The sequence below is a fragment of the Macrobrachium nipponense genome, chromosome 12, assembly GCF_015104395.2.
Source record: "Macrobrachium nipponense isolate FS-2020 chromosome 12, ASM1510439v2, whole genome shotgun sequence".
Lineage (NCBI taxonomy): Eukaryota > Metazoa > Arthropoda > Malacostraca > Decapoda > Palaemonidae > Macrobrachium > Macrobrachium nipponense.
This window is the reverse complement of record NC_087205.1, coordinates 50,106,992-50,134,491: the sequence shown is the minus strand read 5'-3', so window position 1 is coordinate 50,134,491 and position 27,500 is coordinate 50,106,992. Positions and strand designations below refer to the sequence as shown.

Here is a 27,500-nt window from a genome sequence, read left to right as displayed (position 1 = left end):
GAACAGCTCTACTTTGTCATTAGGGTTAGTCCACATTAGCCATAATTAGCAGATCTAGGAAACCCATACCACGGTATATGTAGTACCATGTCCTAAGATGAAGGCTGTGACTGGCTCTTTCATAAAAGGAGGTAGAGCTTTTTCTAGAAGTCAGATTTTAAAATAATTATTGTGTCTCTCGGCAAGTCTGCCAACGTACACCTCGACAAAATTTAGTCCTTTTTTATTACATTCAGTTCCAAACATCTCTTCAAGTTATCAGTTCAAATTCCAAGGACAAAGAGTACTAGGTACAACAACAACTATTTGCATAAGATAGAAAGTGCATTCGTACTAGAAGATAGTATTCCCGTGACTAGTGAAGAGGGTTACCTTGAACACTACCGAGTTTCCATCACATCTAACAGGATTCATGAACAAGCAGTTGAAGTCATCTTTTGACAAACGGCAGGCGTTTAATCAACGCAATAGGACACGAGTTGAGTCGAGTTGAATATAGAATTTAGGCCAAAGGCCAAGAAGCACTGGGACCCATGAGGTCATTCAGCTTTGAAATGGAAATTGACAGTTAACGGATGGAAAGGTGTTTGTAAGAGGAGGAAAACCTCAAAGCAGTTGAAGCACAATGAGTCAATTGTTGCGAGAGGGTGGAAACCGAGATGGAAGAAAGAGAATATGAAAGGAGGTACAGTAAGAGAAAGGAAAGGGGGCAAAGGCACAATGCAAAGAACCTGTAGTTATGCCTACAGTGCACCGCATGAAGTACACTGACGGTACTACCCGCCTACGGAGATAACAGGACACAGAAATATGTTCCCTACGACAACTCATTACTCGTCGAGACGAGCAGCTTCATAAAACACGATTTCTGGAGTGAGAGGTAGTCACGAAATCAAGAAACTCGTAACAGGCCTCAGTCAAACTGAGAAACAATGAAAAGAGACCCAAGAAATACTGTAGTCTTTCACGTCCCAAAAACCTGTCCAGAGATGTGAAAAAAAAAAAAGAAAAAAAAAAAAAAAAAAGCAAAACACCAAAAAATATTTATACAAAGAAATTGAATTGGAAAGTATAATCAATACCCCCAAAAGCAAGTATATTATATACTATATATATATATATTATATATAATATATATATATATATAGATTATTTAAAAATATTATATATATATATGTATGTATCTTATATATATATATATTATAATATATAGATATAATATATAATATATAGCGCCGTTAAACACTGCCATACTATGACGAGAGAGAGAGAGAGAGAGAGAGAGAGAGAGAGAGAGAGAGAGAGAGAGAGTCGAACGTCAATCAAAAGAGGAACACTAGAGCAACTCGAATCGCAGAGCATCATTACTACTTGTTGCTTATGGCTGCATTAATTACCAGAGGGGCGTCTCGTCGTCAGCTGAAATGAGGCGTAACCCACAACACCGGCAGCAACCAGGACGTAAAAGACGTTAGACGCAGATCGCAGCGTTTCTGTTTCGCTTGACACCACTCAAATAACCATCCCCCTTACGGTCTGTGAGTCCTTCAATATTTAGCACCAGTAACTAAAGCAAAATAAGAGCGGATTACATAATGCGACCTAACCATGTCGAACGTTATCTGATACTGGAGAGTCAGACCTTAAAATTAGGTTACCAAATTGTGCACACATTTTTATAACATAACAAATATTCTTGTAAAAAGGGCCATGTTATACATGAAAGGGAAACATTTAAAACCAAGAAAAAGTTTTCGAAATCTTGATAAAAACACCCATCTGAAGGAAAAGGACGCGGCCAATTCTGCGAATCTAGACTCTAAATTACAAGCTCCATTCACCTGAAGAAAATCCTAATTATGGATTTAAAAAAAGGTTGCAAAACCGCTCATGTAATTAAAATCTGAACGAGTTTAAAATAAAAAAAAAAACCTTCTAATGTTATGATACGCAAATCCTAAACGACTCTACGTGCTCTCCTACCGATCGGTAGTCGCGAGTTCGATTCCCAGCTGCAGCCAACGCGAAATCAGAGGAAAGTATTTCCGGTGATTAGAAATTCATTTCTCGATGTAATGTGGTTCAGATCCCACAATGAAGCTGTAGGTCCCGTTGCTAAGTACCCAATTGGTTCTTATCCACGTTAAAATATCTAACCTTCAGCCAAGCCCTAAGAGAGTTGTCAATTAGCTCAGTGGTCGGGTTAAACTGATATACTTAACTTTTAACCTAACCGACTCAATAATGTTTTGAAAGGGCAACAGCGTTTGCATATGACTCAACACAGTTAAAAGTACGGAATGTATTTTTCTCACCCCATTATGTGTATTCCACTTGGGCCTTGACTACAATGCGAACACCAAGTTTGAAAAAAATCTGTTAAATCTTGGTTTACTGAGAGAGAGAGAGAGAGAGAGAGAGAGAGAGAGAGAGAGAGAGAGAGAGAGAGAGAGAGATCCTCAATGGTAAAATACTTCAATAGTGTTAATGCAATAACAATTCTAGCCATCAGCAAGGAAAAATCATTCCGCACATTTTACTCCTAGGTCAGAGTTTCAATTTGACGTTAACTTAAGGAAAATAGGCTGAGAGTGCGCGAGGGAGGCTGTGTAGGACAATAAAAATGCCGGGTGGGAACACGAGAACCCGAAGGTATAGTTGACGGGAGCGAAGAGCCTGGAATGAATGAAAATGAAGAGAGAGGTGTGGGGAGGCATTTATAATGAATGGGTTTGATTGGTGAGAATACGTAGTCTTCAAAGTAGAATGTTAGTTACGTTTATGCATAATACATGACATATGAAAGGGAGAACAGCTGAAAAGAGTTTGTTAGACTTACACGGAAAGTGAGTTGCTACTTATTGCAATGATAAGAGGAGTGATTGAATTCCTGATTATCATTGGCTGGAAGATAAAACGAAATGAAGCTGGAGAGAAGGGAGTCAAGAAGAAGCTAAACAGGTAATCAGGAGATCAAGCTCAAGAAAAAGACAGAATAGCGAACAAAGAATCGATGAGAGAAGACGGATTAGGATGAGACCACAAAGTGGAAAGCTACAAAGTTCAAGGATGGGCTCTCACTCAATCACCACCACATTTGGGTGAAAATGAACGAAGGATATCGTTACTAATAAAATAATAGTAGTAGTCATCGCAAAGGATAGTTTGAACACGCTAGGAGAACTTTCAAAAAAATTTAACTGGGGAGAGGCAACTTTTTACAGAGGATGAAAACAGTAGTGGGAAAGAGCGGGAAAAGGTGAGCCATATTACGATATAACGATAGTGCGCAGCAAATACGTTTGGCAGAAAAGCCACCTATACCGAAGGCTAGAAACTGGAATGAAAAAGCTTCATAAGAAAAAATGTATCTCGGAATACAAGGTGAAAATAGAGGTGCTTTCTGAAAATTAAGCAATCTTGTGTTAATGGATTTATTACTGTGTTATTTGATTTGTTTAGTAAGAATGGAAAAAAAAAGGAACTGAATGATGCAAGCGCAGAAACGACTGATGTAAATGTGAGAATCTGAAAGTGACTCGATGATTTAAAGGCAATCAAAATGCTGAAGGATGGAAAGGCGGCATGAGTTGATGCTTTCACGAGAAGTACAGCGGAATGGCAAGACGCAACGCAAATGGTTTGCGATCAGTGGTTTCATTGAGAGGCAGTGTTAAGCACACCGTACATACCTGTGGTTACTTGTATTTGTAAGGTCACTCTACTTCACACATAAACATACTTACATAGGTATATATATATATATATATATATATATATATATATATATATATATATATATATATATATATATATATATATATATATATTATATATATATATATTAACACTTCCATCGTGATTCATATATAAGCATAAAGCTACAAATGTCCTTTAATATCTAATTAGCTCTACCTCGGAATTAATATAGTTTCATACATGTTAAACCAAAGGGGAATTTGTTTTTTTAGTTAACAAGAAATTCGTCGGCTATCCCTGTGGTAGGGTTGTAAGAATACTACCACAGTAGGTCCTGCATGTCGTAAAAGTCGACTGAAAGGACAGCTGCTACCTTGCAGTCTTACTTTATAGTCAAAGGCGAGGCCCACCGCCAATAACTGTGAAAAATGCTGCCTTGTAGGTGGAATTTTTTTAGTCAAAGGCGAGGCCCACCGTCAATAACTGTGGTTGATGACAGCAAGGGCATGAGGTCGTAAAAACCCCTTTGCCAAACAATGAACCATGCCTGATGCATGCAGTGGAGATGGAGCATCAGGCAACCGACCCCTTAATGTAGGGATAACGGAGGGAAAGAAGAAGAAATTCGTCGGCTCATGGGAGCTAACAACGGAACCAAGAATTCATGAGTACAGTGAAGGGCTTTAAATCATAATTAATGACACAGTTGAAAGGAATACCATTGAATCTTGTTTCATCAAGTCAAATGATGGAAGTGTTCTAAATTTATTTAAACTCGATGCCTTCATTCAAGCAAAGGTTAACCTAGAATAGCTCTACTGAATCTTTGAGTGTCTGCGGAGGGAATGCTACTTAAACTACCATGATCCACAACCCTTATACCGCAAACCTTTTCCCGAATGTCCAGACCTTGTACTGTAAATCTATGTATGACGTTTTCTTAACATCCTATAATTTATTCAGCCATAAATGACAAACAAAAAATGAGCACAATGACGCATGTACAGACGGGCAACGAAGAATTGGCGTAGTTTCTTAATTCATTGTTCGTTATGGAAATATTGCCATATGCAGGTGCCAGATTATTTACTTAACAATAAATAACATTTTCCTTTCAAATGGGTTGCCTAATACTTGAAATAAATTACATTAGAACTGAGTAGACTTATTCAACGTATTAAAGATAATTATTTTGCAAAGTAAGAAAAAATATATACCGATGGGTCCACGATTTCTAATTTTATTCTCAACTCTAGCTTCGTGACAGCATACCAAGATTTGGAAGTTGGCTTTGCTGCCGCTCGAGTCTTGACTCAACATATCGTACTGCACTGGGGTGTTGTCATTTCGTCTCCTACAGCCGATAAATAATACGTCAAGGCGTTAACATTCTTTGAAAACGATGTTCAGTTAAATTAATTTTGTCCTTTGATCGATAAAATAGTTTCCATGACACATTTAGTGGGCTTAAATTGGACTTCTGATTTTCCCACATGATTAGCCTAGGTCTATTTTCAGCAGCATACTCTCTCGGATACGTAATATTAATGAATATTTAAATCGACATATATATATATATATATATATATATATATATATATATATATATATATATATATATATATATACATATATATATACATATATATATATACATATAAATATAATATATATATATAATATATATATATATATATGTTATATATATATGTGTGTGTGTGTGTGTGTGTGTGTGTGTTAATCTGCTTTATTTGACTATTCCCATTATTCTTGTTTTATTAGCCATGTTCGCCTCTCTTCTTATCCTTTTCATAATTGGTAGATCTAGGGTACCTATCCGCGGCGGCCCAGACTATGGCAGTTGCGGTTTTTCTATGCAGTTTTACCTACTGAACAAGAATTTTAAGTAATATTTATTCGGACGACTGGGGCCAGTACTAAACACGGCGAAATGCATTGGACACCCCGATCCCTAGAGGACGTCGTATCCGCGGTTACGTTTCTTGCAGGGTAATTCTAAAGAATAGTTCCCTACGAACTGCAAGGAACGTAACCGCGGATACGACATCCACTAGGGATTGGGGTGTCCAATGTATTTCTCCGTGTTTAGTACTGGCCCCTGGGGGTTAATTACAGTCGTCCGAATGAATATTACTTTAAATTCTTGTTCAGTAAGTAAAATAACATAGGAAAACGCCAATTGCCATAGTCTAGGCCACCGCGGATTGCTTCTGTAGAAATACCACATAATTAACTCAGACCTAGCTATTCAAAGTAAAAAAAGCAATCATAAAATATCAAACGAATATAATTCAGTCTAATTTTTTATGGAATTCCTTGCATATCATCCTGTTTCATTTGGACACCTTGGAAAGCTGTGGGAGTCAAAACTGACGAATACATTAAGAAAGGCTTACTTTCCTTAAAGCTTTTTTAGGTTGATCTTTCTGTAGCTATTCATTTCTTCTAAATAGAAATTAATTCAAATTAGTTTCACATGTATACCTACTAGACCTATTACCATAAGCATATTATAAGTAGCTGAAAGGATAAGAAATATGAAAGGTGACGTTCACGTTTAAGTCTATTTCATATGTTTTTTTTTCAAGAAAAACCTACTGCTTTAATCAAGGGTTGCTCTTTGACGGCTACAGGGTGTAACACGAGTGCATGCACATATTTTGTGGAATTAAAGATAAAGTTTCTTTGAACAGGCGTCCGTTGTCGGTGCGGGGAATTTTAAAATAACCGTTATCATTAGTGATGCTTTCACGAGATGGAGTTCGTAGTGAGAACTGAGAAGTCAGATCTAGTCGCCTGAGATGTAGAAGAGAGCGGAGGTGGCGTATAGGATTGATGGAAGGATTAGGCCGATGTTAATAAAATATCTCCCAATAAAATGTATTCTTTAGGTTTCGAAGAAAAAAATGCATGCATCATTGAAACCGTTTCCCTCCCTATCCGTGGTATTCACTGGCCACCGATAAAAAACAAAACAAAAAGAATAAGCCTAACTGAATCTCTCATCCATCAAAGATAAGTTTGCCTATTCATTAGACTTAATTCATTAGACAACTATCAAAGATTTCAAGTGTAGATTCAAAAACCTCTTCCTCTCCATCTAAAGTATTCATCAGACACCTGTCATAAGCGTAGAGCTAGTCATGATTCCTGGTTCAGTAATGTCGTGATGAGGCACTAGAATTCAAAATTCACAAATGAATGTTGCTCAGCAACATTTACACTATTGTATTGTCTTGCTCTCTTGTGGTGCTCGAGGTGTTCCACCTCTAGGCTCATGTTCTAAATTTTGCCGTTCTTTAAATAATTTGGTTTTTCTATGTATGATTCTCTCCGGTTTATTAAGCTTTCTTGATATCTCTCCAACAGGAACTTGCACCAAATGCAGTGCAATAATTGTCTCTCGCTCATCTAGGGATGTTTCTTAGACCGATAAATGACACATTGACATTAGATTCCCATGCACATAACATCAAAAGCAATAGAGTGAGGTCGCCTGGTGGTTCACACTGTTAGGATATGTTTTTTTTTTCTTTTTGGTTTTAAATTTGATAGCATTTTGTGAGATTCCAATGTTTTCTGTAAAATTTAACAAATGGAAAAGTTCAACTACCTTCAACTTAATATTGAAATGATAATTTAAGGACTATGTTTATGCGATACTACTAATGATAGGTGTCTCCTATCTATTTGGTAATGTATATCTATGGTTGTGATATGACGTTTTTTATCACTTCGTTTCGTTCACGTCAATTTTGCTATATGGAAAATAGTTTTACATAATAACATAACATAATGTTCTAAAGATATCAGTGACTGTTTTTAACGTCATTACATAATTATTTCTTCCATCTTTGAAAAGAAAAATAGATAAATAAGGCATGAATCGTGCGTCAGGCAGGTGAACGAAAAATTATGAAACTCTGCCAAGAGTTTTTTGGCCGACAGTACAGTGATGCTCAAATCTCATGCGACATGACTCCATAGGATTTCGTTCGAAATTCACTAACTGGCAACCTAGCATGCTCCATATTTATCTTTTATTTCAATGCGAAAACGCAAGTATCGCATGCGCTAAGGCCATAATATGTTTCATGAGAGTGAAATCTGTCATATATTTAAAAATTGTAAGAAAATGTCACGTGTAGCCAAATTTCAGAAAAACCCTTACGAAATCTTTTCAAAACTTTCGTTCACTCATTGCTGAAGCATTTGACCAAAACGAAGTCGCCATCAAACCTCAGTTCAAATGTTAAATAAATAAATAAAAAAACACTGTAACATTAATAATGCTTCCAAAGCAAACATAAAATTTGAAATAGTCCTATTTGATTGTTTTTACCCTCAACGCTGAGAAAATGTAAATATGTATATACAAAAGTAGAATGCGCCCACCGATATCAACATGTGAGGGGGCATGTGTGACGTATCAGTGTCGGTGCATCAACAACCACCTGGTAGGTCTACAATGAGTAGCGGCCATTAAATTATCTTGAAAATATTTACTTTATGTGTTTTAGGAATATTTGGATTTTCATACATAATTATTTGTTATCTTTCTTAATATTTCAAAACTGATAGCATACTAGCAAATATTCGCTTATTTGTCAAAGCCAAGATATTATTCCTAGGCTTATTTGTTAGATTTCTTTACCTTATGCTTAACATTCACATCTCTATATTAACAATTTCTGGCTAGAATGCAAAAGAGGTTATCTACACATTCTTGCACTTCAAGTTACCTTATGAAAGAATAAATTATACATCAAAAGCGAGCAGAAGGACTTTTAAGAAAATAATATTGTAAACCAGTTGAAAAACCAGTGTTCCATATGCCTTGATATTAATACTTATGATAATTTCGATTATAGCCATCTTCTCCTTATAACCAAAATCATCATCATCTTTTATTCTTCAAAGAACAGGTAATCTTTACAAATAAAAACATTAGTAAAGATTACATCTCAGAAAGTTTAGATTATTTTTCTAGGCCTATAAATCATTTTGCAACATACAGGCAGCTTAAACACAACCTGAAACTTCAACATTCAAAGAAAACTGGTTGTAATTCATATTCCTCAAAGAACAGGTGATCTCTACAAATAAATTCATGAGTAACATTACATCTCAGATGGCTTAGATTATTTTGTAGGCCTATAAAACATTTTCCAACATACAGGCAGCTTAAACGCAGCCGAAATCTTCAACATTCAAATAAAAATTGTTTTAATTCATATTCCTACATTGAAATTGTTGTTATGACTGTTGAGCTTATTAGGTCTACTGTCATAATGCTGCAGACATGGTTACGTTGACCAGTCCGAGGAGCATGTTAAGTGTGCTTTCATTGCTGGCACCGCTAAACTTATTACACCACACTTGAACTGAGCAACGTAAAGATAAAAAAATTAAAAAATCAATTCAAATCACACAAATTAAGAATTATACCAATGCATAAAAGGGATCATATCTATTTAACCATAAGGAAAATAAAGCTAGCTGTGAATTCGCAAACTTTACGACATGAATGACATTACAAATTAAAAAAAAAAAAAAATAGCACTACTTGGCAACATCACGTTGAGTCTGAGAATATGGACGATACAAAAAGAATCATGTCGCATGAGTACAGTGGGGCTCAAATCTCATGCGACATGATTCTTTTTGTATCGTCCATATTCTCAGGCTCAACGTGATGTTGCCAAGTAGTGCTATTTTTTTCCTTTTTTCATTTGTAATGTCATTCATGTCGAAAAGTTTGCGAATTCACAGCTAGCTTTATTTTCCTTATGGTTAAATAGATATGATCCCTTTTATGCATTGGTATAATTCTTAATTTGTGTGATTTGAATTGATTTTTTAATTTTTTTATCTTTACGTTGCTCAGTTCAAGTGTGGTGTGATAAGGTTAGCGGTGCCAGCAATGAAAGCACACTTATCATGCTCCTCGGACTGGTCAACATAACCATGTCTGCAGCATTATGACAGTAGACCTAATAAGCTCAACAGTCATAACAACAATTTCAATGTAGGAATATGAATTAAAACAAGTTTTATTTGAATGTTGAAGATTTTGGCTGCGTTTAAGCTGCCTTGTGTTGTTGGAAAATGTTTTCTTAATAGGCCTAAAAAAATAATCTAAGCCATCTGAGATGTAATCTGTTACAAATGAATTTATTTGTAGAGATCACCTGTTCTTTGAGGAATATGAATTACAACCAGTTTTCTTTGAATGTTGAAGTTTCAGGTTGTGTTTAAGCTGCCTGTATTTTGCAAAAGGATTTATAGGCCTAGAAAAATAGGATTTATAGGCCTAGAAAAATAATCTAAACTTTCTGAGATGTAATCTTTACTAATGTTTTTATTTGTAGAGATTACCTGTTCTTTGAGGAATAAAAGATGATGATGATTTTGGTTATATGGAGATGGTTATTAAATGAAATATCATAAGTATTAATATCAAGGCACATGGAACACTTGTTTTTCAACTGGTTTACAATATTATTTTCTTAAAAGTCCTTCTGCTCGCTTTTGGTGTATAATTTATTCTTTCATAAGGTAACTTGAAGTGCAAGAATGTGTAGATAACCTCATTTGCTTTCTGGCCAGAAATTGTTAATATAGAGATGTGAATGTTAAGTGTAAAGTAAAGAAATCTAGCACCTAGGCCTAGGAATAATATCTTGGCTTTGACAAATAGGCGAATATTTGCTAGTATGCTATCAGTTTTGAAATATTTAAGAAAGATAACAAATAATTAGTATGAAAATCCAAATATTCCTTTAACACAAAGTAAATGTTTTCAAGATAATTTAATGGTCGCTACTCATTGTAGACCTACTTATATACCAGGTGGTTGTTGTTGCACCGACACTGATACGTCACACATGCTCCCCTCACACGTTGATATCGGTGGGCGCATTCTACTTTTATATATACATATTTACAATTTTTCAGCGTTGAGGGTAAAAGCAATCAAAGAGGACCATTTCAAATTTTATGTTTGCTTTGGAAGCATTATTGTTACAGGTTTTTTTATTTATTTATTTAACATTTGAACTGAGGTTTGATGGCGACTTTGTTTTGGTCAAATGCTTCAGAAATGAGTGAATGAAAGTTTTGAAAAGATTTCGTAAGGGTTTTTCTGAAATTTGGCTACACGTGACATTTTCTTACAATTTTTAAATATATGACAGATTTCACTCTTATGAAACATATTATGCCTTAGTGTAAGCGATACTCGCGTTTTCGCATTGAAATAAAAGATAAATATGGAGCATGCTAGGTTGCCAGTTAGTGAATTTTGAACGAAATCCTATGGAGTCACGACGCATGAGATTTGAGCATCACTGTACATACCGTAATAGGCAGGGTTATCATATGTCAAGTTATCTAACTCTCTGTAAAGCACTTCTTAGGTCACAATTCATATCATTTGTCAAGGACGTATTATTTTCTTGTACACAATTCTCATACTGGCCGTGCCTACATGTACTGAGCTTCATTTTCTAAAGCAGACAACACTCTCCCAGACCAATCTGGGTGCGCTTTCCAATAGAATTCAAGAGGACATATCAAAATCCCGTTTTTTCCACTGGATTTCGTTTCCTTTAGCGCATTTCTATAGGATGTTTGACTGTGCAATTTCACAAAAGGGATAAACTTGCTCTTTACGGTATGTTTGGAAGAGGGTAAAGTTCAAAATGAAAGGAGAAAGGAAAAAATGCTCGTTTATAAAGAAGTTAAGATGGTAGAGGTGAGTGTGTAAGAATCATAAGGGAATACGACAGCATTATTAGTACACCAGGGAAGCAAGATGGAAAGCAGAACTGAACAACGAAGAACGGTGTAGTATTAGATATGGGAGAGGATAAAAGATCACAGTATGTACAGCAAAGTCTAATGAGAAGTTTCAGACAACGGCAAAAGGATCTACTATATGACATATCTCGACCTCTACAAGTGATGACAAATTATAATTATGAGAAGTATCATTACGACGAGAAAGTTTGACACTTATAAAACACTGAATTCTTTCCGCTTAACTACTTAACTGCTAAATTACGACCTCAAAGTGCAAAAAAATCTCCACTCACATTAGCTTCTATATATGGTTACATGGAATAATCATCAACAGCGCTTCAAAAATAACAAAGACCGCCATTACTACCTCTACCTGGCACACTTTTTCCCTTCCTGCCTATGAAAGCCCTTCATTTTCAGTAAGTCTTTCACCACATCTATCCTCTAAGTTTCTTGGTTTTCTCTTCTCTCTCTTAAAACCCAAGATTTATATACACGTTGCATCAACCTATCATCCTCCATTGATCCCATGAACATAGCATCTCAAAACACAATCTCTATTCTTTCACCTATGCTAACCTTTTTTACCAAGAGCTACATTTCTCCAGAACTAACACCTTTCCAAATCTTTTTGCACCTCATACATAACAGAAATTGTTCATTGCAACAGATTCAAACTTCATCTTTCATACACGTTAACATCCATAATGATGAACTGCTTGACAATCCCTTCATACATTCCCATTTCAGCTTCTATACATTCCAGTTCTCTCCAGTCATCTGCTTACACCATGCTACCTTCCTTGCTTTCATTATTCCCTCATCGTACCTTCATCCATTACATTTTATCAATCTCTATAAATAACATCTTTCTAGTCTTATAAGAAATCACCTGCTTCCAATCCCCCACCATCCTAAACTAACATTCACTGCTCTTCCTGCTTGCCATTACTCTCACATCATCATCCTTACTAATATTTATATTCACCAGCCATATGGGAAGTGAGCACTGAAACAAATGAATGCAAAAGACAAGCAATACAGCTGAACGTGAGCAAATGTATTTACATCACATAACTGAAATAAGTACCAGAATATGTACATAGACTTTAAAATCCTTTGTGTTCTTGAAGTTCAATAGGCAATCATCTTAAGTTCTTGAGTACTATTCACCCTTCTTTAAATCATTGTTTTATAAATTAAAAGTGGTATGGACACTATCAATCTACAGTTTAATGTTATAATTTAATGTCTGTACACCCTACAGGATTACTGCTTAAAGTGTGTCTTACAGGCACAATGTAAATGGAATGAATTAAAGTTTCTTTGCAGTAATCTCTTCTGCCCCAGATGCATTGCTTTCTGTTACCTTTAGCCTCTTCACATAAGTAATATCTTCAATTTCAGCTTTACTGCGTTCCATTTCCAACTGATATTTAGGAACAAATCCTTAAAAAGAGCTCTAAAAATAATTCAGCATTGTGAATTTGTGGTTTCAATAAACTAAACTAACATATAATAATAAGAATTTTAATTCAGATGAATATAAGGTTGTTAAACAAGAAAAATGATATTGTAATGATACAATAAAGTTTGTTCATACTTACCTGGCAGATATATATATAGCTGTATTTTCCGAAGTCCGACAGAAATTAAAAAAAAACTTACGACACACGTAGTGGGAGTCAGGTGGTTAGTACCCATTCCCGCCGCTGGGAGGCGGGTATCAGGAACCATTCCCATTTTCTATTCATAATTTTATTTCCACTGTCTCCTGAGGGGAGGTGGGTGGGTACTAAAATTATATATATCTGCCAGGTAAGTATGAACAAACTTTATTGTATCATTACAATATCATTTTGTTCATGAAACTTACCTGTCAGATATATATATAGCTGAATCCCACCTTTGGTGGTGGGAAGAGACAGAATAGAATTTTAGGAAACATATACATGCAGATAATTGATATCTTGGTTCCTTACCTGTTAGCATAGCTGGCTTCGTGGTTACTGCCACGTAAGTCTTGCTTGTGCTACTAGAGTTGCCAGCGAGGTAGACCTATAAGCTGGTGCACTCAAGATGATCTGTCAACGGGGGCGTGACCACGATGTGACTAGACCATTGACCATACAATGAGGGCAACGAAGTAAAAAATAAAAACCACCTGGCCTAGTCTACCAAAGGTATTCCACTAAACTAGACTAAAGAAGGGAGATCCGCCTCGGGCGGTCGACCCCACACAAAAACACACACAATTAAAAGCTCACCTAACCACTAAAGGAAAGGATGAGTGCTACCTCCTGCCCCCAAAACAGTGTCTGCAGCGACGTATGGTCCAAGCGACGAGCAATGTTCGTATGTCGCTTTCACCTCCCGCAGGTAGTGTGAAGCGAACACCGAGTTGCTCCGCCAATATGTGGCACTCAAAATGTCACTGAGTGCCATATTCTGTGAAAGGCTATCGAGGTCGAAATAGCCCTCACCTCGTGGGCATTCCACTTTTAAAAGCTTCATGTCACTATCACTACATGTGGAATGAGCTTCCTTAATGGTGTCTCTCAAGAAGAAAGAAAGCACGTTCTTTGACATGGGAAGATCAGGCTTCTTAACAGAGCACCACAAGTTGCCCGAAGGTCCTCTACAGTCCTTCGTTCTGTCTAAATAGAATTTGAGAGCCCTGACAGGGCACAGGACTCACTCTGGCTCACTACCACAATCTCTGTCAAACCCTTGATTTCAAATGTCTTGGGCCAAGGGTTGGAAGGATTTTTGTTCTTGCTAAGAACATAGAGCTTAAAGAACAAACTGCATCAGAGTTCTTAAACCCAACATGCTGCTTATTGCCTGGATCTCACTAACTCTCTTCGCCGTCGCCAGAGCAGTTAGAAAAAGTGTCTTCCTTGTAAGGTTTCTAAGCGAAGCTAAGTTGAGCGGTTCAAAATCACTGGACATCAAAAACTTTAGAACAATGTCTAAGTTCCAAGAAGGAACTCTTGGTTGAGATACCTTCGAAGTCTCGAAAGACTTCAGAAGATCATGAAGGTCTCTGTTATTGGCTAAGTCCAGCCCTCTATGCCTAAAGACTACAGAAAGCACACTTCTGTAGCCTTTTATCGTAGGCACCGCTAAGCGAACTTCATTCCTCAAGTAGAGAAGGAAGTCTGCGATCTGGCTCACAGAGGTAGAGGTGGAGGAAATGCCTTTCTTCCTGCACCAGCTCCGAAAAACAGCCCACTTGGATTGGTATACGGCAATAGAAGAAGGTCTCCTTGCCGTTGCAATCGCTTTAGCCACAGGTCTTGAAAAACCCCTCGCTCTGGCCAACTTCTGGATAGTCTGAACGCAGTCAGACTCAGAGCGGGGAGGTTTTTGTGATACCTCTCGAAGTGGGGCTGTTTGAGTTTGAGTCCTCGGAAAGTCTACTAGAAAAGACATGACCTCTGTGAACCAGTCGGTCGCTGGCCAGAAGGGGGCGATGAGAGTCATCCTCGTTCCACTCTGATGCCAGCGAATTTCCTTATTACTTCCCTAGGATCTTGAACGGGGGAAAGGCATATTACGTCTAGTCCCGTCCAGTCCCAAAGAAGGGCGTCTACTGCTACTGCTCCTGGGTCTAGAAACTGGTGAGCAGTACAGCGGGAGTCTCGTTGTCCTGGAAGTTGCGAAGATGTCTACGAGAGGACATCCCCATAACTTCCACAACCTCTGGCATACTTCCTGATGAAGGGTCCACTCCGTCGGCAGAAGTTGACTGTCGACTGAGTAGATCTGCACGGACGTTTTCTACTCCTGATATGAATCTCGTCAGGATAGAGACGTCGTGTGCCTTCGCCCATAACAGGATCTCTTTTGCAAGGAAGAACAGGGATCGAGAGTGGGTGGGGCCTCCCTGTTTCTTGAGGTATGCCAGGGCTGTGGTGTTGTCCGAGTTGATCTGCACCACATTGCCGGAGACTTCGTCCTGAAAGAACTGGAGCGCCAGATGAACTGCTGCCAGCTCCTTGAGGTTTATGTGCCAGGACACCTGTTCCCCTCTCCAGGTGCCTGACACTTACTCCCCCCCTAGTGTTGCTCCCCACCCCGCAGAAGACGCGTCGGAAAACAACACTAGGTCGGGGCTCTGAAGCTTGAGGGAAAGACCCTCTGCGAGCTTCAAAGGGTCAGTCCACCATCTTAGATGTTCCTTGACCTCTTCCGATAACACCAGAATCGACTCCAAATTGTTTTGGTGCTTCCAATTGTCCGACAGGAAGAATTGAAGAGGTCTGAGGTGCAACCTCCCTAGGGAAACAAACTTCTCCAGTGAGGAAATGGTCCCCAGCAGACTCATCCATTCCCTCACCGAGCATGATTCTTTCCCCAGAAAGGTTGACACTTTGCTTAGGCAATCTAGTTGTCGCCCCTGGGACGGAAAAGCCCGAAAAGCCACTGAGTCCATCTGAATCCCCAGATAGACTAAAGACTGAGAAGGGGTCAGATGTGACTTCTCGAGGTTCACCAGAAGCCCCAGGGACTTCGTTAACGACAAGGTCGTGTGCAGGTCCTCCAGACACCGGTCTTTCGAGGAGGCTCGTACGAGCCAGTCGTCCAGGTAGAGAGAGATCCTGACTTTGGAAAGATGAAGCCACCTCGCAATGTTCTTCATCAGTAGGGTGAATACCATCGGAGCAGTGCTGAGTCCGAAGCAGAGAGCCCTGAATTGAAACACTTTTCCTTTCAGGACAAACCGCAGGTTATTTTCCTGGACTGGGGGTGGATGGGGACGTGGAAATACGCGTCCTGGAGATCTAGTGAAGCCATCCAATCCCCCGGTCTTAAGGCTCCCATCACTGACTGAGGCGTCTCTATCTTGAACCTCTGCTTGATGACAAAGAGGTTCAGGTTGCTGACATCGAGTACCGGTCGCCATTCCCCCGACTGCTTTGGCACCAGGAACAGTCTGTTGTAAAATCGGGGGGAATTCAGGTCGGAGACCTGTTCTACGGCGTGTTTCACGATCATCTGATCTAGCAGATCGTAAAGCACTTGTTGCTTTTCTCCCCGATAAGAAGGTGACATGTCCCTGGGTGTCGTAGACAGCGGGGGTGGTTTCAGGAACGGGATCCGGTAACCCTTCTTTAAGATGTCCAAGGACCATTTGTCCGCACCTCTCTCTTCCCAGGCTTGCGCAAAAAGCTGAAGCCTGGCTCCAACCGGTGACTGAAGGACTGTTGTTTCACTTCTTGTTCTTGGCAAGGGCAGTGGCTCTGCCTCTGGAAGTGCCTCTTCCTCGAGGGGCTGGTCTCGAGGAAGAACTACCTCGAAAGGGCTTCGATTTCTTGAGAATCGAAACTCCCGAGGACGAAGGAACCGCAGGTCTCCTTGAAGATTGTGCGAGGAGATCTTGCGTGGCCTTCTCCTGTAGGCTGGTAGCAATGTCTTTTACCATAGCCTGGGGGAAGAGATGATCCGAAAAAGGAGCGAAGAGCAAATCTGCCTTTTGTGACGGAGAGACAGATTTAGCTGTAAAATTGCAAAACAGGGATCTCTTCTTCAAGAGCCCTGTGCAAAAGTGAGCTGTAAGCTCCTCCGAACCATCTCTGACGGCCTTGTCCATACACGACATTACGCTGGACAGCTCCCCCAGACTAATCGAGTCGGAACTCCTAGACTTGGCATCCAGAACTCCTAGACACCAATCTAGAAAGTTAAAGACCTCTAACGTCCGAAAGAGGCCTTTAAGGTGGTGGTCCATTTCCGTAGTGTAGACCAGGAAACTTTCGAAGAGGACAGGTGAGACCTCCTCGAGGCATCCACAATGCTTGCGAAGTCTCCTTGAGCTGACGAGGGAAGTCTAATACCTACGTCTTCTCCCGTCTCATACCAAATGCCAGTTTTCCCACTAAGTCTCGAAGGTGGCAGGGCAAAAGAAGTCTTTCCCTGAGACTTCCTTTTCTCCATCCAGTCATGGACCTTACGAAGAGCCCTCTTAGTTGAAAGGGACTTCTTCATTCTGTACAAATGCCAGAGACCTTGTTGATCTTTCGGAAGAAGAAATGTTGCGAAGGAGGAGAGTGAGGAGCTTCCAGATGAAACGTATCTCCAAACTCCGATTGAAGAAGGCGGGTCAATACCTGGTAGTCAGAAGAGACTGCAGCCAAAGGTTTCTCATCATCAACTTCAACCGAAGCGTCGCTAACCTCTGCTTCCGACACAGGTGAAGTCGGAGGAAGTAAGGCTGAACTAAGACTATCTGGTCTAAGTTTCCAAGAGGAGCGTTGCTGTGAAGTGGAAGGCAAAGCTGACTCCTTAATAGAAACTCCGGTTGTCTCTCAAGACCCGAAGTAACTTGCAAAGTCATCACAGGTGGGTGACGACGAAAATCCACATCCTCGTCCACCCAGCGCCCGCTGGCGACACCTGTGGCGTCCGCTAGCGCACACCTGGCGTCTGGCGCACACCTCTTGCGTCCACTGGCACACGCCTGGCTGCTACTAGCGCGGGAAATTTTTGGCAGTCAACTCGCCGCGCTTGCTGGCGTCCGGCTGGCGTCCGCTGGCCGTCCACTGGCGTGCGTTATGACGTTCACTAAAGCGCGCTTAACATCTCGCGCGCGCTCTGCTTCCGCCGGTGCACTCTTAGATGCCACTGGCACTCGCTTGGCTTCCGACCGAGCGTCAAAATCCTGAACTTGCTCCGAAGCGTCCACGCAAATATCGAGCTCTCGCACCGCAAGTTTACGAGCAGGTAATACCGCTTCATGCGCAGAGCGAGTAAATTCCTCTTCACGTCCTCTAGAGAGCGCTGGGGAGTCGCACGAACTCTAGCAGGCGAAGAAAGTGGAGAGATAGACGAGCGAGGAGAGGGAGAGGGAGACCTTTCTAGATTCCTTCTTCAGGAGGAAGGACGGTCATACCTTTCTCCTGGGGATGTGGTTGCGTCCCTCTCTTAGAAAGAGCATCAGCAAGTTGTTGCTGCAAAGAGCGCAGGATCTTCTCAGTAGGAGAGGATTCCTTGTCAGGTGACAGGCTGATCCTGTGAGAAGGCGAGGGGCGAAGGGATGTCTTCTTCCTCTCCCAGGAACTGCCGTTGAACGCGCTCGGGAGAGACTGGGGCGCTCAACAAAGTCATCATCCGATGACTCCTTACGTTTCTTCTGTGGCGGGAAGGCTGCGAACATACTCTCAGGCGAAGATCGCCGCTCGAGAGCAAAAACTGGACGTGAAGCGTCACGATCACAACGCTCCTTTTCAGCGCGGGTGAAACAGACTGAGAGCTCACCCCTTGTGCAGGGAGAAGCCTCTGTAGAAGTAGAAACACTCTTTCAGGAGACGTGCACGCGCACGCTCCTTGGTAGTCTGGGTAGCGTCAACAGATACTGCCGAAGGCACGTCAGATCGGCTGGGCGTTCCCCGTAAAACCTCCTGCGGGCTTGATCGACATGCCTCTCCCTGAAACCTGGGAGTCGGCAGCGGTCTAGGCCTAGAGGCGAAATGGGCCGATCTGACGCACCCCTCCACAAACGAAGGAGCACTGTCACTGCACTTTGCACCTTCACTTTTGCCTTCTAAGGCGAGCACTTTAGATTCTAAATTACGAATCGACTCTAAGATAAGCGTAAGGGTATTACCCTCCACAGACACTGTTTCGGGGCCCGAAGGCAACACTACAGGGTTAGGAGTAGTGATTAAAGGAGGGTTAGTAGGAGAAACATGAACTTCCTGACGTTTACCTGAAACGCTCCTGGAGGAAGACCTCCTTAACCTATCCCGTTCAAGCTTACGAAGATAGGACTCATACGCTCTCCATCCAGAATCAGAAAGACACTCACATTCCTTGCAGCGACTTTCATACATACAATCATGCTCTCTGCAACTCTTACACAAAGTATGAGGGTCTACTGATGCTTTCAGTAGCCTACCTCGACAATCACTCTTGGTACAAAACCTGGCGCTAGCCGAACTAGAACCAGACATCTTATTTAAAGAGAAATCAAGCCAAAATCAATCAAATCCACAATTAACGTGTGCCTAGCCACCGATCCAAAAGTCAAGATACCAAAAAATCAAAAAGGGGTATTTATAGTAGCCAAGTTTCCTAAATTCAAGACAGAGGTGCTGAAAACTGTGTTTACAACACCGGCGACAGAAAAATTATGAATAGAAAATGGGAATGGTTCCTGATACCCGCCTCCCAGCGGCGGGAATGGGTACTAACCACCTGACTCCCACTACGTGTGTCGTAAGTTTTTTTTTAATTTCTGTCGGACTTCGGAAAATACAGCTATATATATATCTGACAGGTAAGTTTCATGAACAAACGTCTTTTTTTGTCCATTTTTAAGTGTTATGGTATTAGTACACCCAAACAAATTGTGAACTATCTCAACACTTACCTTTGTAGCAACTATGGACAACCCCATGCCATTATTTGATTTCTGGAGTTGGATGACATGGATCTCTGGTTCCCCACGTGGAATTGACATTGATCGATTGCTCATTACACTTGGACTTCTTGGCTAAAATGAAAGACATAATAAAACATGTTAATGTAAGTCAATGTATAATCATAGCTATAAGATACACAGAAGGTACAGCATATCCATTGATATAATACTCTAGAATGAACTGATACTACTGCCATTATTTAAATAAATATCTTTCTTAGCTAAAAGAAATCTCCATAAAAAATGTAATCTTAATAAACCAATGAAAAGGCAGATTTGATATGCTAACTTAACCTCATATACCAATACTGTCTTATAATAACAACATGAGTTCATCTTTGTATATATTACAAGCTAGACTTGCAGCCAACAAAGGCAGCACAAGCCAATGTATATAGAAACTTCTAATAATTATATCTAGAATTATGTATATCTGAATTTTTATTACTAAGAAAGGGAAACAAGAGGACAATAACATGAACCTCTATATTATGCACCACAGGATAATTTAATCTTCAATTACAATGTTTGAAAATCACTGTTAGATCAAATAACTGAAAAATATCGACAAACGTTGTGGCAATATGACATGAACAACACTTAGTTGCTTAAAAAAGAAAAAATGAAAAAAAGATAAAAGAAACATGGTATATAATTAACTTACCCCAGGAGGAACCCTAACATCTTGCTCATGCATATATATCGTCCAATACCCAGATGACGACGGCTGTGGATTCATTCTGCAAAGTCCAGCATGCTGGAGAGGAGTTAGAAATTCAGCCAACCCAGAAGGAACACCTCGCACAATATCGCACGAATATCCGTCCTCAGGTAAAAGGAATGGTAACTGTAGGTCAATTTCTTCCTTTAGTTTCACTTCTCTACCATCTTCCCGAGCTAGACCATCAGCTGTGCTTTCTGCAACCTGGTGAACAACAGAACAGATAAAAGAATGAAAAATCTCTGATAAAATATAAAACTTAAGTTTTACTTTGATCTTTTGTTTTCCTTAGACCCATCAGCAAACATCATTTCAATTATAAAAAATCTAGTTACCTAACAACAGAAAGTACAAAAGTAACAGTTATCAAATATTACTCATACCTGCTTGCAATTAAGTGGGAAATATGTGAATGTATAAATTCTACTTGAGCAAAAATATAGCATATATCAATAATTCAATTATTTAGACAACTTTAATAAGCTTACTCAATAATAGAGAACAAGACTGTTTTCGAAACAATGGTTATGAAATTCTTAGACAACACTGCCAAATCAATGAAAATAAAATGATATTTTAGATCACAAACTATTTTATAAAACAGACCTCAGTAATGTTTTTTGGGAATACATAAGCATAACCATATTAAGAGAATTCAAAGATCTTATCACATACAATGTGGCACAAAATACTATACCAAAAGAAATATTGATCCAGCAGTGTGTCTTTTTAAAAATATTTTCAGTTATAACTTCCTTATAATGTTCATGACTACACATAAGAAACATGTAATCTACAAGGAGATACACTGCTATAAATAGTAAATACAGCAATTCTGCATGTACAGTAAGTTGAACTGCTGTTCATTTGTGGCTCAGGGGTTTGGTTAAAATATTTTATTTAATAATAATAATGTTCATTTGTGGTGGAAACGAGTTCCATTCATGTGAGGTTATTATGTACATACTAAAGTATTACATAAGCTCTCAGTGAAAAAGAAGAAATGAAAAAAGGGTCGCTTTCAACTGGAAAACTTTTATTATCAACTGAAACATCTGAAGGGCAGCATTTTCAGACATTAGTTTAACCATGATCTTTCAGTATTTACTTAAATGAGTATGTAATCATAATGAACATCATTCATGGCTCACATAACCACTATGTTAGTTCCATGACTCAAATACCGTGTTGTAAATATTAAAAGCAAAAATATAATACAGCTGGCCAGCTAAGGCAACTCAATCAAAAAATTGTCAGAATATACAGGTAGTTATTACAGTATTAATATTCTGTTATGCCTGATGGCTCTGGCTAAATATTTTATAAAAAAGACAGAATTATATAACCTCAATAAAGAAAAGCAAATAGAGAAGAAACACAATTACACATATCATTTCTCATTAAAATCTCTGACAGAATTTTTTATGAAGCCCTGTTTTAGTGTTAGAAAACTCAGTACAATAACAGTTCACATTACAATGCAGAATAAGCTTCCCATGTTCACAGAGGGTACAAATATTTTTGGATTGTGTTTCTTATCCAAAATAATATCACACGGAACATTTCAGAAATAAGGCTTAAAAAATTATGAATTATGACACTTAATCTCAAAAATATAAGAATCTGAATGAGTCATGATACTGAACACTATGTATGTATAACATGCATAAGAAGAGCAAATGTGGAAGAGAGGGAGGTCAAGAACCACATAACACTAAGATCTGTGTTCAATTGAAAACAGATCAAGACTTCAAACACTGACATTTTGAACATGTGATGAGAAGGGATGACAAACCTTTAATCAAGATAGTGCTACATATGGAAATACTAGCGGGACTAAGATCAGCTGGAAGACAAAGCTAATTATGGAAGAAAAGCAGTGATGAGGATATGAACCAGATGGGATTTCAGCATAACGTGCACAAGACAGAAAAGTCGAGAGAGAACTTTCATATTCTGTTAATAAGGTTGATGATGATGATGATTTGTACAATCCCCAAAAAGAAATTAACTAAACCATAACAAACAGCCAAAATTGGAACTTGTGACTTAAAACACTCAACCACCATATATGCAACAATTTATATGGAAGCTATGCATAGTGAGGTTACTGAAAATTTTTAAGAATATTTCCTAATAATTTAAAAACAATTTATTCAATTTAAATTTCTAAAGTACTCTATCATGGAATGAATCTATGTAATGATATATCAGTCTTCTTAATAACCTACACACTCAATATAAACGTTCATATTGGCGTATTATGTGATAAACTGATTAATTATCAATTAACTAATTCAGCCGAGTTATTAGGAGCTGCATTTTTTCAGTTTATTTCTGGATTTCTGAAAGAAATTTATACCAGTTTAGATAACAAAAAAGCACTTTGTGATGAATGTGTTTTCAAATGTGTGACATGCATCAGTAATTTCTAATATCCTTATTTTTGTCCATTTCATTTATCTACTCCTAATTTTATTATCGTTTAATGGTCTCTTAAGTTGCTGTCGCTCCATGCAGGATAGACTGCTGAACATTCAGAAAGTGTTAGCCCACTATTTTGCCCCAAGTTTAGGTCTACGTTTGTACTTCGTGTGTTAAATATTTATCTAATGCAGTAAGCTTGATTACTTTACTAAATGTATGACATATTCTTGCTCATTTCCTTCATTCTCTCATATATTGACTTTCTTGTCTTTTATGTATTCTCATATTTCCCTCAGTGTTATACATTTAAATAAATCAGAAACCCTATACCAAAAGAACACTGGCAGTGGGGTCAAATAAATATGAAACCACCTATTGAAAAAACAAATGCTTGCCATTTGATTTAGAAATAAAAATAAAGTTCTACAATGACTGAAGTTTTTGAAAATACTTGGAATAAAAGCAAATAAAATTTTTTAAATACTTACAGCTACTACATTATCAATAAGGTCTTGAGGTATTCTGGGTTCATCTGAAGCAGTTTGATATTTTTCTAACAAAGCACGAAGTTGCAGGGAGTTTAGCTTGAAGCAAGTTGATGAAATAGTTGCTATGTCATCTGCTGAAGACTGAAAATAAAATGACAAATGTATTTACTTTTAGCTTTCATTAAATGAATACACCCTATACAGTATTTCAATGCATGGCTAAGGCAGATGAAAAAATTCCTTATATGTATTTAACCACAATACTCTTTAAATAAAAACCTAAATATGAAAAGTATGAGCAAATAGAAATCTTTAAAAAGACGAAATGTTCAGAGACGTTTATTGATTTAGTTAGTTTAGTAAAACAAGCGGCTATGAGCTGATTTGCAATACCTCCCATTGAAATATCTAAAGAAATGAATGAGACAATAACCGAGTTCTTGATAGAGAGAAAACACTATATTTTTAATTAATGTGAAACCTATTCTCAAAATTGGGGATAATATTCCAAAACATTCTTGTAACTAGTTATCTAGAAATAAAAAAATAATTTTCAAGGGAATGCAAAGAATAGTGTAATAAGGGTACAATACTGAATTGTATATTCTACACACTACAATTTTGCATTACTTCTATAAGTCTCATATGCCTAATCTAGTTTTTAATTAGACACATACATACAGCTTATAGCACATTTTCCAAGGGGATCACAACAATAGGAGGGTACTGTTTTCTGGGTTATCTTCCAAGGCACACTGCTGATATCACTTAAGGTTTTTACAGTGGCACTTCAGTCCCCCAAAGGTTCCTTTCAATTTTCATCTGTTCCCATCAGTCTATTCCCACCTATCTGTCCAACGTCTCAAGCTTTACCTGACCCCAATTTTCAGTTCCCATTTAAAAACTTTTGACATGTGACTCGCTGCTCTCACTGAACTACTTTATTATAAATAAAATCTACAGATAGCACAAAAATAGGTTACATTTCTTTCCATTAAGTGCACAATCAATTTCTGAGGACCCATTCAGACTCCCCTCAGTCCTCATTAAAGAATACAAAGGGAATGCCACATCAATCACTCAAGGTTTCATGATGCAATGCTAACAATTTCACCAGTAAAAGCCAAATTGATTGACAGAGCAACTACTCACATTAATAATGCTATACGACAATAAAGCATCACATTAATTATGCTAAATGACAATAAAACATAAAATGAACAAAGTACAGTGAAGGCTTACAAACTTTAATTATGTATATATTGTGCGTATAAACTGTACACACAATACATAATCACCATATCAAAAGAATATTCTGAAAGACAATATGATAAAAGCTTCAATGTTAATATAAATTTTGACAGCAATGTGTTTAGTAGGCCTAACTGATCTAAAAAAAGACAATACCCATTTGAAGAAACTTTTAATAAGTACTCCAACAAAAGAGGACAATTAATACTTTAATATAAAAAAGCTTGTTCATTTTAAGCATCTGGATACTTGTAATACCACCAACTTCAATAAAGGCAAATCATGAGTACAGATGACCTGTCATTTGTGAAATTAAGTACGTAATTACTAACATGACATTTGTAAATTGTCTTCAATGAAATAAAAAAGACAATTCAATATGGAGAACAATAGTTAGGAAAATCATCATTATTGCAAAGATATTTATTCCAGCCTGACAAGCCAGCTTTCTTCTTTTACTTAAAAACACCTGGCATAAAAATTTGATGTTAAATGTGGAATAAAAACTGAAGAATGCAAAGAGGCAAATCTTGACAGCCCCAAGTAAAGAGAGAAAATGTATGGCTGAAGGGTACAAGATCAAAGGCCACACAGCTGGGGGCCTGAAAAATGCCCTAAAGTACCTTCAGCATTGCCAACAGTGTGCCAGGCAGAGAATACTGTAAGAAAGATACAATACTGAAAAGTCTGAACTGTTAATTCTCCAACACAATTTGTTATCATTTCTTGTTATGCTTCATATACCTACTGAGTCATCACTGCATAAGAGTCAGAACCAAAAAAATGGCAAAAAAAAAAAAGTGATTCATTTAATTATATATTATCAAGTAGCCCCTAAAGACTACATTAAATAAACAATGATGCTAACTGTGACAAGTCATAAAGTCCCATTACGAAATCTGCAACCAACACGCAAAAGGATGGAACCTAATGAGAAATATTTACCGTTTTCTAAGAAAAATAACATAAGGAGCAATACTTCACTATAGAAAAATTGTTTGTGACAGTTCTGAACATCAACCGAATGCCTAACAACTTTTATCCCTAATAGAAGGTAAACCTAATAGTTTTTTGTTTTAATTTTTTCTGAAAAACTTTGATTTTCTAAAGAAAAACTGAAGGCACATTTAATAATAGGTTACACACTGATGATACCCTACTTTTGATAATTACCTTCTGTGAATGTAACAACATAGCTGCTTGTGACAGTCTTGCCAAATGACAATCAGCAGCCAACTCGAGTCCCTGCTTCTCTGCCCACAGCTCAATGCGAGCGAGACGTCTTTTTAGTCTGATGCCCCATATTCTGTGATGAATCAAAATATAATTTTACAATCATATTCTTTGTTTTTATCATACAATACCATACTATATACTGCACAATATACCGGATGCTGACACAAGGAACTGTTTTCTGTTTCAGTTATTAGCATCATTCTTTTATTAGACTAACTTTAATAAATTTGTTTAACATCACTTATCAGGTTAATATTTCTAGTGCAGGCTACATAAATTCATAGTGCATCTGAGTATGAATCCTACATTATAAACTCCACAAAATATGAAAATATCTGATAATGTTGAATCAACATTAAAGCAAAACAAAATATTCAAAATACTGTATTCCAGTAGTGCATTTACAATTTCTCGATGCACATGAATTGGGGCAGATCAACAAATTTTTAAATGATTGATGCATCCCTAATGAAGAATTCAATGTAGTGTTATATAAATTTGCAGGTGGAAAATCTGAAAGGAAATTGTTATAGTTATAGGTATTCCATCTGTGTGCGGATAATTTTCTGATTTGCTATATGATATGGATAAATATTTTCTTAATATGATTATCTTCCTTGCTGCATTTTACCATCTCATATTTTCAAAGACACAGTATAAATATAATATATTTGAATTTTCAATTCATAGCATACCATGTTATGTTATTATGAGGTAAAAAGACATTAAGAGATAATGAAGTATTAATACTCATGAAAAAGATATTTTGAGGTGGAAGCAAACTTACAGCTTACCTTGTACAATAGTTTGTATGAGAGTCTGCCACAATGCGATTAAAAACCCACATGTTGATGAAATGGAAAAGTTGAGAGAAAAGTTGAATGGTTAGTGCAGCATTGACACGACATCTCCTTAGCAATGCCATTGTGTTTGACAAAATTGATAACACCTGAAATACAAAATAAAAATAAACACCTCAGCATCGTTTGAAAAAAAATGCATATAAATATACATGAATTTCACACCAAAATTAAAAATAACCACATAATACTGTTTCAGAGAAAAGTGTTATCACAAACGATTATTAAAACTCACATGAGCTGTTGATCCCTCTTCCTCATTTATATCATCTCTGTCTTCCAAAAACATTGGCAGTGAAGTTGATAATTCTGTTTCCATACACTCCACTAAACTCCTGTATACAAACGGTCACACATGATATATAGTGCACAGTATAATATAAAGCATATATTAAAAAAATTACCTGCCCTTCATTTCTGAACAGCTGTTTTAATAGCCAACTGAGCTTCAACACAGGACCATTAAAATCTCATTATGCATGCAAAAGTTTCTCTATAGGAATGCTACATCAAATGAAGTCATTGTTTCAGGAATTTCCCAAATTTTGAGGCATCACACGCTTATTTAC

At 37.9% G+C, this 27,500-nt stretch overlaps 1 protein-coding gene across 15 annotated transcripts in view; it reads right to left on the bottom strand.

Annotated features, from left to right (window-relative positions):
* Window positions 1-27,500, bottom strand: part of LOC135224522 (afadin-like) — a 573,724-nt gene that overhangs the window by 156,691 nt on the left and 389,533 nt on the right. For all 15 annotated transcript variants that reach the window (XM_064263577.1, XM_064263587.1, XM_064263579.1 and 12 more), the window contains 6 exons: window positions 27,167-27,266; window positions 26,866-27,020; window positions 26,009-26,141; window positions 23,585-23,725; window positions 20,613-20,873; window positions 19,898-20,020 (listed from right to left, as the gene is read on the bottom strand). In XM_064263577.1, the coding sequence (XP_064119647.1) occupies window positions 19,898-20,020; window positions 20,613-20,873; window positions 23,585-23,725; window positions 26,009-26,141; window positions 26,866-27,020; window positions 27,167-27,266 (913 nt within the window). The remainder of the gene's footprint in view (window positions 1-19,897; window positions 20,021-20,612; window positions 20,874-23,584; window positions 23,726-26,008; window positions 26,142-26,865; window positions 27,021-27,166; window positions 27,267-27,500) is intronic.